Source organism: Protobothrops mucrosquamatus, unplaced genomic scaffold, assembly GCF_001527695.2.
Source record: "Protobothrops mucrosquamatus isolate PMUCROS unplaced genomic scaffold, P.Mucros_1.0 scaffold2402, whole genome shotgun sequence".
Classification (NCBI taxonomy): Eukaryota; Metazoa; Chordata; class Lepidosauria; order Squamata; family Viperidae; genus Protobothrops; species Protobothrops mucrosquamatus.
Window position 1 is genome coordinate 233,506 of NW_015388474.1, and position 16,896 is coordinate 250,401.

Below are 16,896 nucleotides of genomic sequence, written 5' to 3' on the forward strand. Positions count from 1 at the left end.
TTTTATCTCCCCCATTTCCAGATCATTCTGCCACTGGCCAGAGACAAAAATTAGATCTAGTGTGTGTCCTCCCGTGTGAGTGGGGGCATGAACTAATTGGGTCAAGTCCATGGTCGTCATGGAGGCCATGAACTCCCGAGCCACCGCCGACGTTTCACCTGCCGATGGCAGGTTGAGATCCCCCATAACTATAAGTCTGCTCTTATTAAAGTCTGCTCTTTTAAATCCGTTGTAAAATATTGCCATTTAAATGTAGACCATTTAAACATGTTGCTGACAGCATCCTTTTTGGCTAACATTCACTGAGTTATAAAAAAAATTGTATAATTGCATAATTAAAAATCAGAATCCAGTGTTTTTCAAGAATAAAGCCTGTAGGAAATATGCAAGTACATTCAGTCATGGTAGAACAAATCCTACTAATACTACTTCTCAAACACTTTCCTCTTCCATGGACTATTTCTTTTCTATGTATAATCACATCTCTTCCCTTTTGGAAAATGGTTCTGAGCAGTCACTTAGTTTAAAACTCCTTAGTACAGCTTTATGTTCATAAACCTTGCACATAATTTATTTGTATCACAAATATGAAAAATAGTGTGCAGAAGAGTGGGTATTTAAAGTGAAAGCAAGTGGCTTAAAAGGAGAATTAGCTGAGGGGAAAACTGACTGGATGTCATTTGTGTAAGAACTACACAAATAAAAGATCCAGATCACATGGGCAGCAAGTGGTCATCTTGCTCTTCTGATTCCTCTCCAAGCTGGTCATCACCAACACCACGATATGCAGCTGGTACATTCTGTGGTTTAGAACGGCACATGAAATCACAGCCATCCTACAAACAGATTAATGAAGTAAGATTAAAGAACAGTAATATCAAATCTGCAACTGACAAAAAGTTTTATTTCTCCAATTACTTGGCTCTGGTTTTGTTTTTTAATATGGAGCAAATGAGCACAATCCTAACATGACAAAGCTGCTAAGTTGTACGCCAAACTCTGCAAGTGCAAGTTCCATCAGAGTAAAATAGACTAGGTTACGACATATCGTACAAAGGAGTCAAGATGGACTCCCAAAGGATCCAGGCAATATTGGATTCGGCCCCACCCCTCACCAGAAAGCAATTGCAAAGCTTCCTGGCCTTTGCCAATTTTTAACGCCAATTCATCTAATCTTTTGTCCATATCGCACTCCCCATCGCTAATTTTTTAAAGACAAGCCTAAGCCTAGCCAACCTTTAAAATGAATTATGAAGTGTCAGGCAGTGTTCAAGAAATTTGAAATACTTATTTGCAGCCAAACCTGTACTTAAACACCCAGATCCAAACGCCCTATTTATCATTCAGGCAGACGCTAGCAATGTTGTAGGGGCCTTACTCTTGCAACAAAATGAACAAGGGAACCCATAACCCTGTGCCTACACTTCCAGAAAACTGTCAGAGACTGAATGGAAATGGGCGGCCTGGGAAAAGGAGCCTTACGCCATGCGCTGGGCACTCTTAACATGGAGGCATTTCCTTGAAGAGAGTAAACTGCCTTTTGAAGTGTGAACCGACCACAAAAATCTAGAGGCATTGAAAACTCCGCAGAAGTTGTCACCCAAGCAATTCCGATGGGCACACTACTTTGACCAATTTAACTACTTTGCACTACCTCCCAGGAGGCAAGAATTTTCTAGCTGACGCCCTGTCACGAATGCTTCAGTATAACTGTACCAAATCAGACATCAAAATGTTAATCCCATTGCACCAACTGGCCGCTCCAGTCATGATCAGAGTGCAAGTGAGAGAGAAGCCTCAGATAGACAGGAAGACAAGTGATTTCAAAATCACAAAAATGAATGTTCCATATGGGTCGATCTAGCCTGGGTGGGGGTTAAATATACCAGAGAGAAAGAGACTACTAGTTTTGAGTAAAAGCTATGATTCAAAAACTGCTGGGCATTTTGGTTTTGTGAAAACTTTAAATTTAATTGGTGGCTGTCCTTAAAAAAGGACATTGAAAGCTATCTGGCAAGTTGCCCGATTTGTGCCTCTGCCAAGCAGCAGCAGGAAAAAAACCCAGGGCTCCAACCAGTGACTGAGCCAACAGCAATCTCCATGGATTTCATAATGGAATTCCCAGAAAGCTCAGGAAATATGGTTAGGTGTTATAACCAGTGGTGGGATTCAGCCGTTCGTACCAGTTCGGCAGAACCAATACCTAATTTTCTGTTGAGTTCAGCAAACCGGTTATGATAAATCTGTTTTCTGGAACATGTTTGGTTTTCGTTCAACTTCCTTCCAGGTGGGGGGGGACCCTCCCCAAAAGTCCAAGAGGGGAGCGACGGAAACCAAATGGAGACCCCTTCGTTCATATCACTCAGGTGAAAACTAGATGGTGCTTCTCAGAGGTAAGGAATAGATGCTTCATCTCTCTAGTTTCCCAATTGGTGCATACGGGAAAGGGCCACATGGCTCCGGAACTTTTTCCTGTTTATACAGTTTATACAGAGAACAACTAATGATAAGCGGGAAAGCCCTTAAAGGGTTTTGTTCTGAGAACCAGTTGTTAAATTATTTGAATCCCACCACTGCTTATAACTGATTTGTTTTCCAAGCAGGTGTGCTTTGTCCCATGCCAGAAAATTCCCTTGGCGCATGCGCTAGCCAAGCTTTTTGTGCAATGTCTACTGACTATACAGAGCCCCACAATGCATAATCTTCAATAGGGGGTTGCAATTCACTTCCAAGTTCTAACAAGCATTCCTAAACCTTCTGAGGACTGATCAGGAGCTTAGCTCTAGTCATCACCCCCAAACTAATGGGGTATGTGTGAACTTACAAACTCAGTATTGGAACAATACCTCAGGTGCTACATTAATTATCAACAGGACAACTGAACAGACCCATTACCATTTGCGGAGGTAGCATACAATAAGCCAATACACAGTAGTACAGGGTTCACCCCTTTCAAGGTGGCTACGGGACAAGACTTCACACCCATGCCTGAGCTACTTTGAATGATCATCCTGTGCCTTCTTTAAAAGAATGGGTCTCCCAATTACGAAGTACTTGGCTGGTTGTGAGGAAGTCCTTTGCAGGTACTAGGGAAGCATTCAAAAGCAAGAGGACAATAAGTGAAAACTTTTAATGTCAGTGACCACATTTACCTATCCACCTGATACCTGCAATCTCTGCACCCATCGAAGAAGTTAGGACCCAAATATTTAGGTCCCTTCCCCATCAAACACATTATATGCTGTAACAGTGGAACTAGATTTGCCCAAATCTCTTTGACATATTCACCCAGTGTTCCACTGCAGTTTGTTAAAGACCGAGATTACCTCCCCCCTAGACCTGAATTGCCATCACCGCCTGAGCCTTTAATGATAGAAGGGGAACAACACTTTGAAGTTAAGGACATTCTAGATTCACTCAGACATTGGGGATAGGTTCAATATTTAGTTGCGGGGAAAGATTTTCCTGAATCCCAAAATGAATGGGTTGGTCAACACCACGTTGAAGCTGCTAGGCTCCTTAAACAGTTTCATAATCAATATCCTAATAAGCCTAAGTAAGCTGTCAACCCTAACCCTCTTTTCACCTTCCTTATTGTGTTTTATTTTGTGGAACGTCACTTTTCAGGGGGGCAACACGTAAGATCCACCATTCATATTCTGGTGTCCTGCCATTGTGCTGAGGAGAAGTGGGGATCACATGCTTGAGATTTTTTGTTTCTGCTATTCACTTGGGAATTAGGGAGGGGACTGTCTTTGGAGACAAGACAGACTCCTTCCCAGTTGGTTTTTGCCAGGTTCCAAGGCTGTCGTGCCCTGAGTGTGAACTGTTATCTGTCTAGCACTCAGCGTTCTCCAAACATCTTCTCAGCATCACATTGGCTGCTTGTGGACTCGTCAGGGGGAGTTGGGTTTGAGAAACTGAAAGAATTGCTTTACGCTTTGTGCAGGACCTTCAGATTCTGCCAAACTTTATGCATCCAGATTCTCTCTGTAAAAGTTCTTTTGATTCAACCCAATGAATTCAAGAGTCTTACTTTCCTGAGGGCCCAGCTGGGGCAGGTCTGACAAATGCCTGACTATCTTACTAAATATTGGGCATTAGTGATCTAAGTGTTAATGGCTTATAGCAGAAACTTTAGAAATTGATTAAAAAACACTTTTATGGATATATTTATTGCCCCAGACTCATGATTAGTCTATTTTCCCTAGTTACCAGTGCCTGAGAGAAACCATAATGTTACACCAAAATGTAGTTTGTTTGGTTTTTGTATTTGTTAATATTTGGCTAGGGGCACCAAATACCTCAATAAATTGATGATCTATGATTTCAAAATACTACAAAGATCTAGGTATTAATATTTATTCAATAAGGATGGAACCAGATTCCAATGTCTAAGTACAGATTTGAGCATAGGGATCATTTATGCTTAAAAGAGCATAGAAAAGAGCAACAAAGATGCTAAGGGGTCTGGAGACTAACCATATGATGAACAATTGAGAGAGTTCGACATGTCTAGTCTAACAAAGAGAAGGTTATGATAGCGGTCCTCCAGTACTTGAGGAGCCATTTTTCCAGAATGGTACAGGTAGTCCTCAATTTACAACAGTTTATTTAGTGACTGAAGTTACAACAGCGCTGAAAAAAGGGACTTATGACCGTTTTTCACACTTATGGCCAAGACCCCAAGGTGTTGAGATCAAAACTGAGATGCTTGGCAATTGATTCATGTTTATGATGGTTGCAGTGTTCTGGGGTCATGTGACCACCTTTTGCTACCTTCTGACCAACAAAATCAATGGGGAAGCCAGATTCACTTAACAACCATATTACTAACAACTAGTGATTCACTTAACAACTGTGACAAGAAAGGTCATAAATGGGCAAAATTCATTTAACAAATGTCTCACTTAGCAACAGAAATTTTGGGCTCAGTTGTGACTGTAAGTCAAGGACTACTTTTATAGGGTCCCCTGTTTGAGCAAGGGGTTGAGCAAGAAGACCTCCAAGGCTCTTCCCAACCCTATTGTTCTATCTTCTTTGTTCTAACTGTAAAGACTCGTACATGACAAAAGCAACATCTGCAGCCTTCCTTCAAAGAATATTTCTACCAAAGTTATACCAGGATTTTGGATCTCTGCTCTTAGATTGATGTAGCCTTGGAAAGACAGCCCTTTCTTCATTCTCCTTGTTCATTTAATACGCTAATATTTACTTATTTGAATGAATCAAAGAGAATACAATAAAATGTATCCGTAATTACAATTCTTCAAATGCTCAGTGTGAATTTATACAACACACACTTTTATCCTGATTCTTTTTTCTTGAGTCAACAACTGAGTTTCAGTCTAATAATTAGACTGGTTCATATTTATAACCGTTGCTGTTTCCCAAGGTCATATGTCCATCTTTTGCAACCTGACAAGCAAAGTCAATGGGAAAAACACATTCACTTAACAACCGAGGTTACTGGCTTATCAAGTGAAGTGATTCACTCAACTGTGGCAAGAAAAGTCGTAAACTGCGGCAAAATTCACTTAAATGTCTCACTTAACAACAGAAATTTTGGGCTCAATTGTGGTCATAAGTTGAGGACTACCTGTATGGTCATACTTTACAAGTGCATCACTTAGTGGTGGAAATGCCAATCCAATTGTTAACTGAAGACTATCCATATCCATATAACCTAAAATACACTTACAGCTACTAGATTGCCAAGATCTTGCCAGAAAGCAAAATGAGGAAACTGTTCCATGCCCTTTGCTCCTACTATCAGACGTTGGTAGAGGAATCCTCCAATAATGTACACTGCAATCAGTGAGAAAAACCTGAAAGAGAAAACAAATATAGCAAAAGATTTACATACAAAATATAGTAGCATAAAATAAAATATAAATATATATTACCTATGGCAGTTCTTGAGATACAAGATGAGTACATTCTAGGTTTAAACAATGATTCAGATTCATTTTCAAAATGCCGCCTTAGTTACAAATGTAGCATCTGTATATAAATTCTATTTCAATTAGTACTTCTTCCTTATGAAGCTTTTTAATATTTTAAATTTTTCAAAAAATTATTTAGATGGTACCAAAAGTGGATTTATAAATAAAAGACCAAGAGAATGCCTTGGAAAAAGGATGCTTTATTGGATATACAAAAGAAACTGAGTGAGGTTTAAAATCAAAAAGAAAATACAAATGACAAATGAAGAGCATGACCTGGATAATTTTTTTTATTTAATTCACAAAAGAGGCCTATTGAAGCTTTGAAGAAATTTGTGCAATGGAACAAAGAATTGGAGAGAAATCAAATCCTATGACAATATGAGAATGATATATTAAAGATTAAGATTATTAGACATAAAAGAAAGGAATATAAAGTTATATAACATAAACAGCTCCTCTCTGAGGGAGATGGGCAATAAAGAAATATGAAATATAAATAAATAAATAAATTTTGATCCAGATAGTTTAAAATGAAATATGTTACTTGGCAATGTTTTTTGCTTGCATATGGACTGAACAGTTGATGCTTTACGGATGTCTATAAATAAGGCATTTTACAGAGATGGGCTGTCGGCTCTATAATATAAAAAACTAGAAGAAGGACTAGTGAACCACTGTTGAAGAAAACGAATGAAATTCAAATAACAAAAACAATAACAAAGACTTGAAAAGAAGCATATACAATATTAATGCACAAAGAACAATTCAAAAAATCTCAGTCATATAAGACCAATGTCTTTATTGAATGTCAATTTTAAGATATTTATTACTACAGGTTGTCCTCAGGTTATAACTACTCATTCAGCAACCAGTGACAGTTATGATGACACTGAACAATTGGGACTTATGGCTGATCCTTGAAGTTGCAACTGTCACAGCACTCCAGTAACATGATTAGAATTTGAGTGCTTCGCACTTGATCACTATTTGCTATCTTCTTACAAGCAGTCAATGGGGAAGACAGCATTGACTCTACTCTCAAGAAACCCATAGGCCATAGTACCTACCCCCACTTGCACCATACTATAGCACCCACCCACTTACCTCTCCCCCCTATCTATGCTGTTTTGGCTGTATTATACAGCAAGGGGCTATACAGTACCAGTCTGTGGCCTGTTAGGAACCAGCCTGCATAACTGAAGGTAAGCAGTGGGCAAGTGAGAAAAGCTTCATCTGTATTTGCAGCCGTTCCCCAGTAGTAGCATCACAGCTTCAGCTCCATCTCAGATCATCAGGCAATAGATTCTCATAGGAGCGTGAACCCTACTGTAAACTGTGCATGCGGGGAATCTAGGTTGCTTTCTTCTCTCCCCCCTCCTGATCCATGGAAAAATTGTCTTCTATGAAACCAGTCCCTGGTGCCAAAAAGGTTGGGAGCTGCTGCTGTACAGCATGGCTGAGATGAAGATGCTGCTGTATTCTGCAGTCCCTCCAACTAACTTTCATTGTCATCATCTTGCCCCTGCTTCCCTGCCCTGGCCACCAGTAGGCCTGTCCCACTTCAACAGTCTCAGGCTACTGCCAGCTGGGAGTCATGCACGCATGCTCACTGCCATTTCCTCTCCAGTCTCATCTGCTTTAGCAGTCTGTGTAGGTGTAGCAAGGCAAAGAAGACAATAAAGTCAGCTGGGAGAGGCAGGGGGTGGCCGTGACGGAATACAGCAGCATCTTCATCTTGCCCTGCTATGAAAGATGGCCAAAAGGGCAGAGATGGGGGGAGATAGGCAAGTGCAAGGAGTTCAAGGAGACAGTTTATGCAGGTCAGGAGAATGTGACCATGAATTGCAACAATCATAAATGTGGGCTGGCTGCCAAGCACCTAAATTTAGATACCTAACTGGGGATATGCAACTTTGAGAACTTATAAGAGCATTTGTTCAGTGCCACTGTAAATGGTCGCAGAACAAATAGTCAATCAATCTGTTTATTACAGCCATAAGGCCAGACATAATCAAAATATAACAACAGTGACAATTTTACTTCCATATTTACAGAATATAAAACCATCAAACAATCAATGTAATATAATCCAAAATTCTCAAAATAAAACATCATATTAAAATTTTTCAGACCTTAATAATGGTGCGACGTATTGTGCAAATGGTGGCACAAAATTGGGCAACCTGAATTGATATTTTCGGATCCTTATCCGAAAGTAGCAACTTTAGATAAAATTCATATCCCCTATCTGGAAACGTCTTCAATATCGGATATATAAGAATCTGCCTAGAGTCTTTATATCAGTGGTTCTCAACCTTTTTAATGTCACGACCCCCAACCGGTTGTAAGTCGAGGACTAAACCGGTCATAAGTCGAGGACTAAACCGGTTGTACATCGAGGACTACCCAACCGGTCGTAAGTCAAGGACTTTCCCTGCCCAGGAGCGCCGCGCATGCGTGGTTCCGCCCCCTGCGCCGGCCAAGGCGTAGCTGGCAAGCGGCAGAGACGGAGCAGGCCGACCACCAGCTGGCCCAGCCCAAGGGAGGTAAGGCACCCGCTGGAAAAGGGGAAAAAAATGGCAGACAGCCTTGCTTAGCGACCCCCGTGAAATGGTCGATCGACCCCAAATGGGGTCGCGACCCATAGATTGAGAACCGCTGCTTTATATAAAGAACAATGAAGCAGCATATGGCTTAGGGTTTCTATAGAGCCATCACCACATGGACACAACCGAAGGTGCATAGGAATGCCCTTAAACCGTCCAAAAAGGACTGCCGAGAGCAACGCATCCAGCCTGGCTAAGGTGAAAGCTTTACCAAATTTCAAAATTGTAATGGAAAATAGATAAGAAGCTGGGAGGAATCCTTCTGGAAGCAAGTGACAAATATTGGAATGTGCCACCTTACTTAAGTTTGTTTGGAGATCAATATCCCAGATATGTTGTTTCAAGGCAGTTCTAACATTATCAAATCCTAATGAATACAGACTTTCCATAGAGAAGCTCAGCGATTTAATTTTATCTAGTGCTTTTTTTCCCCACGATTTAAAATGATCTATAAATACTAACGGGGCTAACCCTACAGGCATCAAAATTAACTTTAGCCAAAGGAACCATGCTCTAGCTTCCAATGAAACTAAACCTATTTCCACCCATAGGATGGCATTTTTAATACATTTAGGTACCATCAGTATGGCTCTAATAAACTTATTTTGAATAATTTCAATAGCATTAAGCTTTGCAAGTGAACATATTTGCGAGCCATAGAGCTGAGGGACTGCCTTAGCTTGGAAAACCTTACAAGCTGCCGGGATGTAGTAAGCTCCTTTAGAATGATAAAATTTTATGATAGCTGATGAGGTGCGCTGTGCAACACTTGCCCGATAAAGAAAGTGAGTATGCCAGGATAGGGAGGCATGGAACTGCACTCCAAGATATTTATAGGTACGCACCTGTTCAATTGGAGTCCCATCAATTTGCCATTTATGGATCCTATGATGGTAAGAGGCAAATACTAAAACTTTAGTTTTTTTCATAATCTATTAATAGTTTGTATTCTATGCAAAATAAAGCTAGTGCCCTAAGTGCTTTTCTCATTCCCACCAGAGAAGTGGACAAAATAACTATATCATCAGCATACAATAGTGCTGGAATTGCACAATCAGCCAAGATAGGTGGATGATGGGCTGGATCAGCAAGCACTTGCATTATTGGATTTAGGTACAAATTAAAAAGTAGTGGAGCTAATATGCAACCTTGCCTTACACCTCTATAAGTTGGAACTGCTTTAGATAAATGTCCCCAGGGGGAACATCTGATTTTTAGAGAGGTATTTGAATAGAGCGACTGAATGAGAACCAACAGCCTTTTATCAATTGTGGAATGTCTTAGACTATACCACAATCTCTCCCTTGGTATTAGATCAAGAGCTGACTTAAAATCAACAAAAGTTGCATAAAGAGAACCACGAGAGGGGGTAGAATATTTTTCAGCCAAATGGTGCAGAATTAAACAGTGATCCAGAGTTGAACGTTCCTCCCTAAATCCGGCCTGTTCTTCAGCAATAATATTTTCATTTTGTACCCAATCCACTAACTTTGTATATAAAAATCTGGCATAGAGTTTATTTATTGTATTTAATAAACTAATAGGCCTATAGTTTACAGGGTAAAGTCTACTTCCTTTATTTTTGTATATCGGTACTACAATGGCCTGATTCCAATCAGATGGAAAATGTCCTATGTTATTAATATGAGTGAATAGGATGGCTAAAACTGGGGCCCACCAGTCTTTATTTTCCCTTATTAATTCTGGGGGGATAAAATCCCCTCCGGATGCTTTACCTGATTTCAACTGGGCAATAAGCTCTTTGACCTCAGCTATGAATACTGGAGGCCAATCCAGGAGGTCATTGCAAGGGGGGATCACTTCTGAAATTACAGCAGGAATCCGCTTAAAGATGTTTTTAAAATGATCCTCCCATTTGTCAGCAGATATTTGTGAAATAGGGCCAAAACTTCTATTTGTAAAAGACTGATTTATTAAATGCCAGAACAAAGTAAAATTTTTGAGCTTTGCTGCTGAAATTAGATTACCCCAATTTTCTCTTATAGCCTGTTGTTTCTTTATCTTTAAGAGATATTTATTTTAAAAAATTGTGATCTTGAGTAATTTAGAAGTGTTCGCCGAATTTTCCTGGCGAAAGGAAATTATTGCATTTAAGAGAGCTTTTTTTGCTTTAATGCAATCACTATCATATCAAGATTTAGATCTTTTGTGCGCATGCGCACAATAAGCTGTTGTAAATCTTGTCAGGGGGGTTTGGAGATTAGTGGTAATTGATTGATACAACAAAAATGCTTGTTCATATGAATCAGATGAGCAAATTTAAACATACATATGAAGCAGGGGCTCTGAGGTCAACATTTCAGCCATAGTTTTTGCCAATTCTTGAGACCATTTAATTTATACTTGCCCCTTTATTGTAATATCGATGGGGCAATGTGCCACTTCTAATAATTCAAAATATGTCTTAGCCTTAAATAGACAGATTAATGGAAAGTGGTCACTATCAAGGCACGTTCCAATATAAAAGTAAATTATATGCTGTACAAAGTTCCGAGAGATCATAATATAATCCACTACACTGGCTCCCTTAGGACGCCAGAATGTGAACACTCCATTTAAATCACCCCTGACAAAGCCATTAAGTAAGACCAAATTTAAACTATCCACAAATTGAGCCAGACGAAATCCTGCAGTATTACATTTTTGATCTTTAGATTGTCTGGCTGCTATGTGGCCTACATCAAGTTTAGGGGGCATTGGCCACTTAAAATAGGTTTGTAGGGAAGCATCAGATTTGCCAATGTGTGCATTAAAATTGCCAGCTATTATTATAATTGAGTCTGGGTAATGCCATGATAGCAAATTTACATAGGCATCAAACTGATCTCACAATTTGTTTCCCTATGCCCACGAAATGGAGGAAAATAGGCATTAACCAATAATACAGTGCAAGATTTGAATCTAAGTAAAAGGGCTAACGCCATATTTGAGCAAGACTCAAGCATAGATACTGAAACACTGAGTTTAACAGATACCATAGAACATAGGCCACCTGATGGTCTGCCCTTTTTTATGCTAGGAATTGCATTCAGAGTAAAGGGAATATAACCAGGTAGTAATGGATCCTCCATAGTCCATGTTTCTTGGAGCAAAAGGATATCAAAAGAAGAAATATATTCCATAAATGAAACATCTGACATCTTGGCTTTCCAGCCTGCAACATTCCAGGAAAGGATAGAGATACCCCCTTCTGCAGAATGTAGTCATTTGGAATCTGAAAGTGCTACCGGTGAATTAAATATATTCACAAAGTCTTTCTTCTGGAATGAGGCCAAAGATGGAGTTTCATCTTGTGTTGCCTGTTGTACCACATCTTGAGTAGAGATATCTACGGGAGTTGGATGGATATTGTTTTCAGAGGCAATGAATTTTCACCAACTGATGGTTGTGTCTCTGCCAACTGTGTAGTCTTAACCTGATAACAGGGCAAAGAAGGCTGTAATTCTGTCAATGAAGTTGGTGATAGCAGTGAAACATAGGTAGCGAAATGTGGGTCACTGGCAAGCAAGGAACTCATTTTTCAGGAGGGGTATCCATTGGCTCTATACAGTTCAGCCCCGATAGTTTTCCCTCATCTGAGATACAGTTTAAAGCTGCGTGCCTAGTGCTATCTATCTGCTTATAAATTGACGCCTGTGGTTGAGGATCTTGATATATTACTATCTCATTTGATGCTACTGATCCCAGTTCAGCATCACTCAAAAATCTCATTGATGTCCAGTCAGTGCAGTTCCTTATAGTTAATTTGGAAGTGGGTATTTGTTTCACTTCCGGAGGAACATAGAAGATTTCACTCATATTTCCTAGATGGTCTTGATGTAAATTTGAGTGGGAAGGCATCACATCATTATCTGTTGAAACTTGTTGAGTAACTTTTGTGGTAGATCCTGCTTCCCCAGTTATGCTTATTAGCTTTTTTTGCAGGTCTTGGAGTCTAGTCATTATGACCTCCTGCTCAATCCTGGGGAGAACCTTAAAAGTATTAATAAGGCTATTTTCTTCATTGCAATGAGTAAATTCTAATTTTCTAACAGAGTTATTTTCATCACAGTTCTTAGATTTGGTACTTTCTAAGCAGATCAAGTTAGAGCTTTCTAACTTGGAATAGGGAGGAAGCAGACAACACAAACCACAACAATGGAACCAAGTCCAGCTAGGCAAAGATCTTTGGAAGAGGTGACACAAAGAGATAGAGCGAATCCATTTAGAGATTTGCAATTAATGCTGCAATCAATGCAAGAGGTAATGTGCAAAAATCATGAAGACCTAAAAAAAGAAATAGGGGAAGTAAGAAGTGACACAGGAGAACTTAAGGAAAAGATGAAGTCAATGGATGGGAAATTTGAGTGTTTTCAGCAACAGATTATGAAAAATGAACAAAAGTTACTGGAAATGGAAGAAAGAATGGGAAAAGAAGAACAGAGAGTAGATGAAATGAACCAGAGGTTAGTCCAGGCTAACAGAGAATTGGAATCAACAGTTATTTCCCTTAAATTAGAGAAGGCTGCCCATTATCTACGGTTCCAAAACATCAGAGAGACGAAAGGTGAAGATTTACCAGTGATGATGATAGATATACTGGCGGGGGCTTTAGGCACCAGTAAAGAAGAGATGGCGAATGAGATAGATGAGACTTATAGAATCCATATGAATTATGCGAGACGGCATAATCTCCCTAGAGAAGTCCACATTAGATTTGTTAAGAAATCTATTAGAGACGAAATATTATTTAGGACTAGAAATGACCCATTGGAATACCGAGGCAGACAACTAACTGTACTTAAACAAGTACCTAGAAGGGTGAGGGATTTGAGAAGACCCTACCAACGAATAACCTCTAAATTGATAAGAAAAAATATTAATTTCAGATGGCTGGCACCAGAAGGGACTATGGTCGTGTGGCAGGAAAAGAGGCTTCAACTAGATACAATAGATAAAGCAGAGGAATTTTACAGACAAAATTTTGGCAGTGAGGAGGAGTTAGTGGAAAGAGAGGCAAGAGAGGAAGGTGAGATACTAGCACAGGCCATAGAAGAAAAGGAATCACAAACTAAAGGCAAGGGAGCTGGGAAAGGAGAGGATATAGATAATGGAAAAGATAATGGAAAATACGATGAGGATAGACTCAAAGAAGTTAAAGAGGCTAGATCGACAAGACTGTTAGTGGAAAGAGAAAAGGAACCACAAGTTAAAGAGTCTAGACCAACAATAATAACAAGATCTAAATATAGATAAAGAGATAAAAGAAAGTGCTGTATGGAAATTCATCTTTTCCATCTCCAAGTGTAGTGATGCAAATATGAAAGTTGGATTAATTAAATGAATAGGAAATTAGAATGTAGATTCATTATAAGAAGTTACTTTGCTTTATTTACTAATAATTCATTTGTATTGAATTTAATTTGGCCTGTACCATAGGACCAATGGAGATGGATATTAATTTTAAATTAAAGAAAAATCCATCTCCATTGGTCCTTCAGTACAGGCGCAATCATTCTTTCCTGTTCTGCAATAAATAACAATATGCATAAACTTGTACATATAAGGCTAGCTTAAGTGGCATCTGGTTTTTTAAACTGTGTGCAAGGTAATGGGACACTGATCCCTTTGCTGGTCTTGGGAATCTTGGCAAGCACCTACTCTTGAATTTACTGTTCCTATTTGGTTCATGGGCTGCCCATGTCCCATCACTATGTGGTAGTACTGATCTTCCAGCAGAAAAGATTAATTTCTAAAGATTAATTTCTAAGGATGCAGCCAAAAACTGGGCTCAGGAAGTGCTACTCTTGATTTTGTATGAACAGGTTGGATCTGCTTGAATAGAACACAATTAGTTCCTGCTCCTTTATCACTTCTTGAAAATAGAAGGCAATAAGAAATTGCACAAGCAACAGTCCATGGGCCCACAAACAGATTCTTTTTGAAGACTATTGGTACTAAAACAAGTCATGTCTTAATTATAGAGTCTGGATTTAAACAGTCTTCCAAAGAGGTTAGCCATCTTAGACATCTTGAAGGCACCACTGCATAATGCCAATCAAATGATTGTACAATTTATTGCATACTTGCTTTTGGTGTCTTATATCCCACCACTTCTCCACAGCAGCCATAGATCTGTCCTCCTCTTGAGAGTTACTCTGTGGGAATAGTGATTATATCCCCAAAATGCAAAAAAACAATTGTGGAAACCAGCCCTTAGCAGGCACTGAGCAGAGAGCAGAGTTGCAGCAAGACAAACCCCCACGGCTTCGACAAGGTGCTGAATATGTCTCTGCAGAGGAAGACCAATGTTCATTCGGCAGCTGGTGGGTTTGGGAGGAGGAAGAGGGAGGCTGGCTCCCTCCCTCTCTAATCCTACTCCGCACAACAGCAGACCCCTGCCGTCCCCTCTCCATTGTACATCTTCCATGGGAGTCATGTTGGGATTTAATAGCAACGTTACGTTTTCCCCGCTTAGTCATTCAGTGAATTCGTGTGTGTGTGGGGGGGATTTTTCCTTGTTGCAAAGGATGACTTCAAGTGGGAATGATGCAAGAAGCCCAATAATCTTCCCTCCTTTCTCTTTTTTTGAAAGCAGAACCAGCCTTTTATGTTAAGGCTCTGCTCGCCTTCCCAAACTCCAAACTCACGTGTCCTACTTTCCTCGCTCGCCTTCCCAAACTCCAAACTGGAGTAGGACAAGGAAAATAGGACGCGCACGCGAGTTTGGAGTTTGGGAAGGTGAGCGTAGGATACGCGAATTTGGAGTTTGAGAAGGCAAGCTAGGAAAGTAGGACACGCAAGTTTGGAGTTTGGGAAGACGAGCATAGGAAACGTGCCTTCCCAAACTCCAAACATGATATTAAAGGGGGTGGGGGAAGAAATGATTAATAAGGGGGTGATGTGTGTGTGAGAGAGACAGAGAAATCCCCTTTTTGTATGTTTGCTTACTCTGCCATGCTTTCCTTTCCCGACACTTTTGCTCCCCTGCTGGCTCAGTCTTTCTTTCTCTCTGCTGCTTCTGCCGCCCAGATCTAGGGCTGCAAAGCGATTTTGATCCCCCACCCTACGGCCGATCTAAGCAGCAGAAGTGTTTTCGAAGTCTCTGGAACTCGCATCCATGGCCGTGGAGCGATTTTATGGCGCTTCAGCGGCTCAATGCGGGCGACGGAGGCCTGGAAAATGCGACGGGGGAGAACGGTGGCAGGGCGATCTGCACGGCAGGTGGGAGATTTTGCGCTCCCCCCACGGCCGATCCAGGCGACAGAGGCTTTTTCCACCATCCAGCCCAGGCTCTCAATGCAGAGAGAAAGAGAGCCGAGAGTGCAGGCGCACATGGAGAGGCGGAAGGGAGTAGTCTGGCCCCGCCTCCCTCCAGGGTGATGGCATGCGTGCCCACAGGGACGGCTTTGCGTGCCGTCCATGGCACACGTGCCATAGGTTCGCCACCACTGGTATATAATCTTAGGCTAGCAAATAGAGAAATGAATTAAGTATTGTATAAATAACACATATGTATTTATAGAGATAAAGAACTAAATGTAAGAGAAATAATTTGATATAAATGTTTATACTGGAATGTTACGTCATGTCCAATGTTTTCTTTTTTAACTGTATTATAAATAAAAAACTTTTTAAAAAAGCTAGAGCTTTCTTGCTCAGCGTTTTTCTTTCTTTCTTGTAACAGGGGTACCACTTAACTTGTCCCTTGAAAAAAGGGGTGAAGGGAGCTGGTTCTCCTGAAAATCTAGTTCCCTTCTTTTTTTTTTAACAAAATTTTATTAAGTTTATATAAATGAGGAAAAATAGGAACAGTACAAGTATGGTAAAGGGAGGAATGGAGGGAAAGGGGAGGGGAGGGAAATAAGGAATTAGGGTAAAATAAGGATAGGTACAATCACATATTTCAACAAACAAGCTACCGTCCGGATCATAATAATGAGTGAATATCATATTCAACCATTTTTAGCAAAGCTTAAACTGTAACATATTAAAAAAATAGTAAACAAATATGTTAATCTATTAAGTAAACACTACTAATAAAGTCTCAAAAAAAATTCCTAACAATCGCAAGTAACAAATGAAAGTCAGTAAGTCAGGAAAAGTAATCATGTCATCAAAGTGTTAGTTAGAACTCAATTAAAAATCAATCATCTATTCTAAAATATTGAATCTTTCAAGTTCTAACGTATCTCTAACCATTGATAAAATTTTCCCAAGTTCTAAAATAGATTGAATCATCTTTTTCTTTCATTTTTAATGTTAGTCTATCCATTTCTGCACACTCTAAAATTTTGGTAATAATAGTCTGGTCAGATGGCAAATTCTCATTTTTCCAAAAT

General features: G+C 39.9%; 1 protein-coding gene across 1 annotated transcript in view; it reads right to left on the reverse strand.

The window, feature by feature from the left end:
* Positions 1 to 339: 339 nt before the first annotated feature.
* Positions 340 to 16,896, reverse strand: part of M6PR (mannose-6-phosphate receptor, cation dependent) — a 47,901-nt gene continuing 31,344 nt past the window's right edge. The window contains exons 6-7 of the mRNA XM_029285871.1: positions 5,702 to 5,828; positions 340 to 836 (exon numbers count right to left, since the gene is read on the reverse strand). Coding sequence (XP_029141704.1) covers positions 714 to 836; positions 5,702 to 5,828 — 250 coding nt within the window. The 3' untranslated portion in view covers positions 340 to 713. The remainder of the gene's footprint in view (positions 837 to 5,701; positions 5,829 to 16,896) is intronic.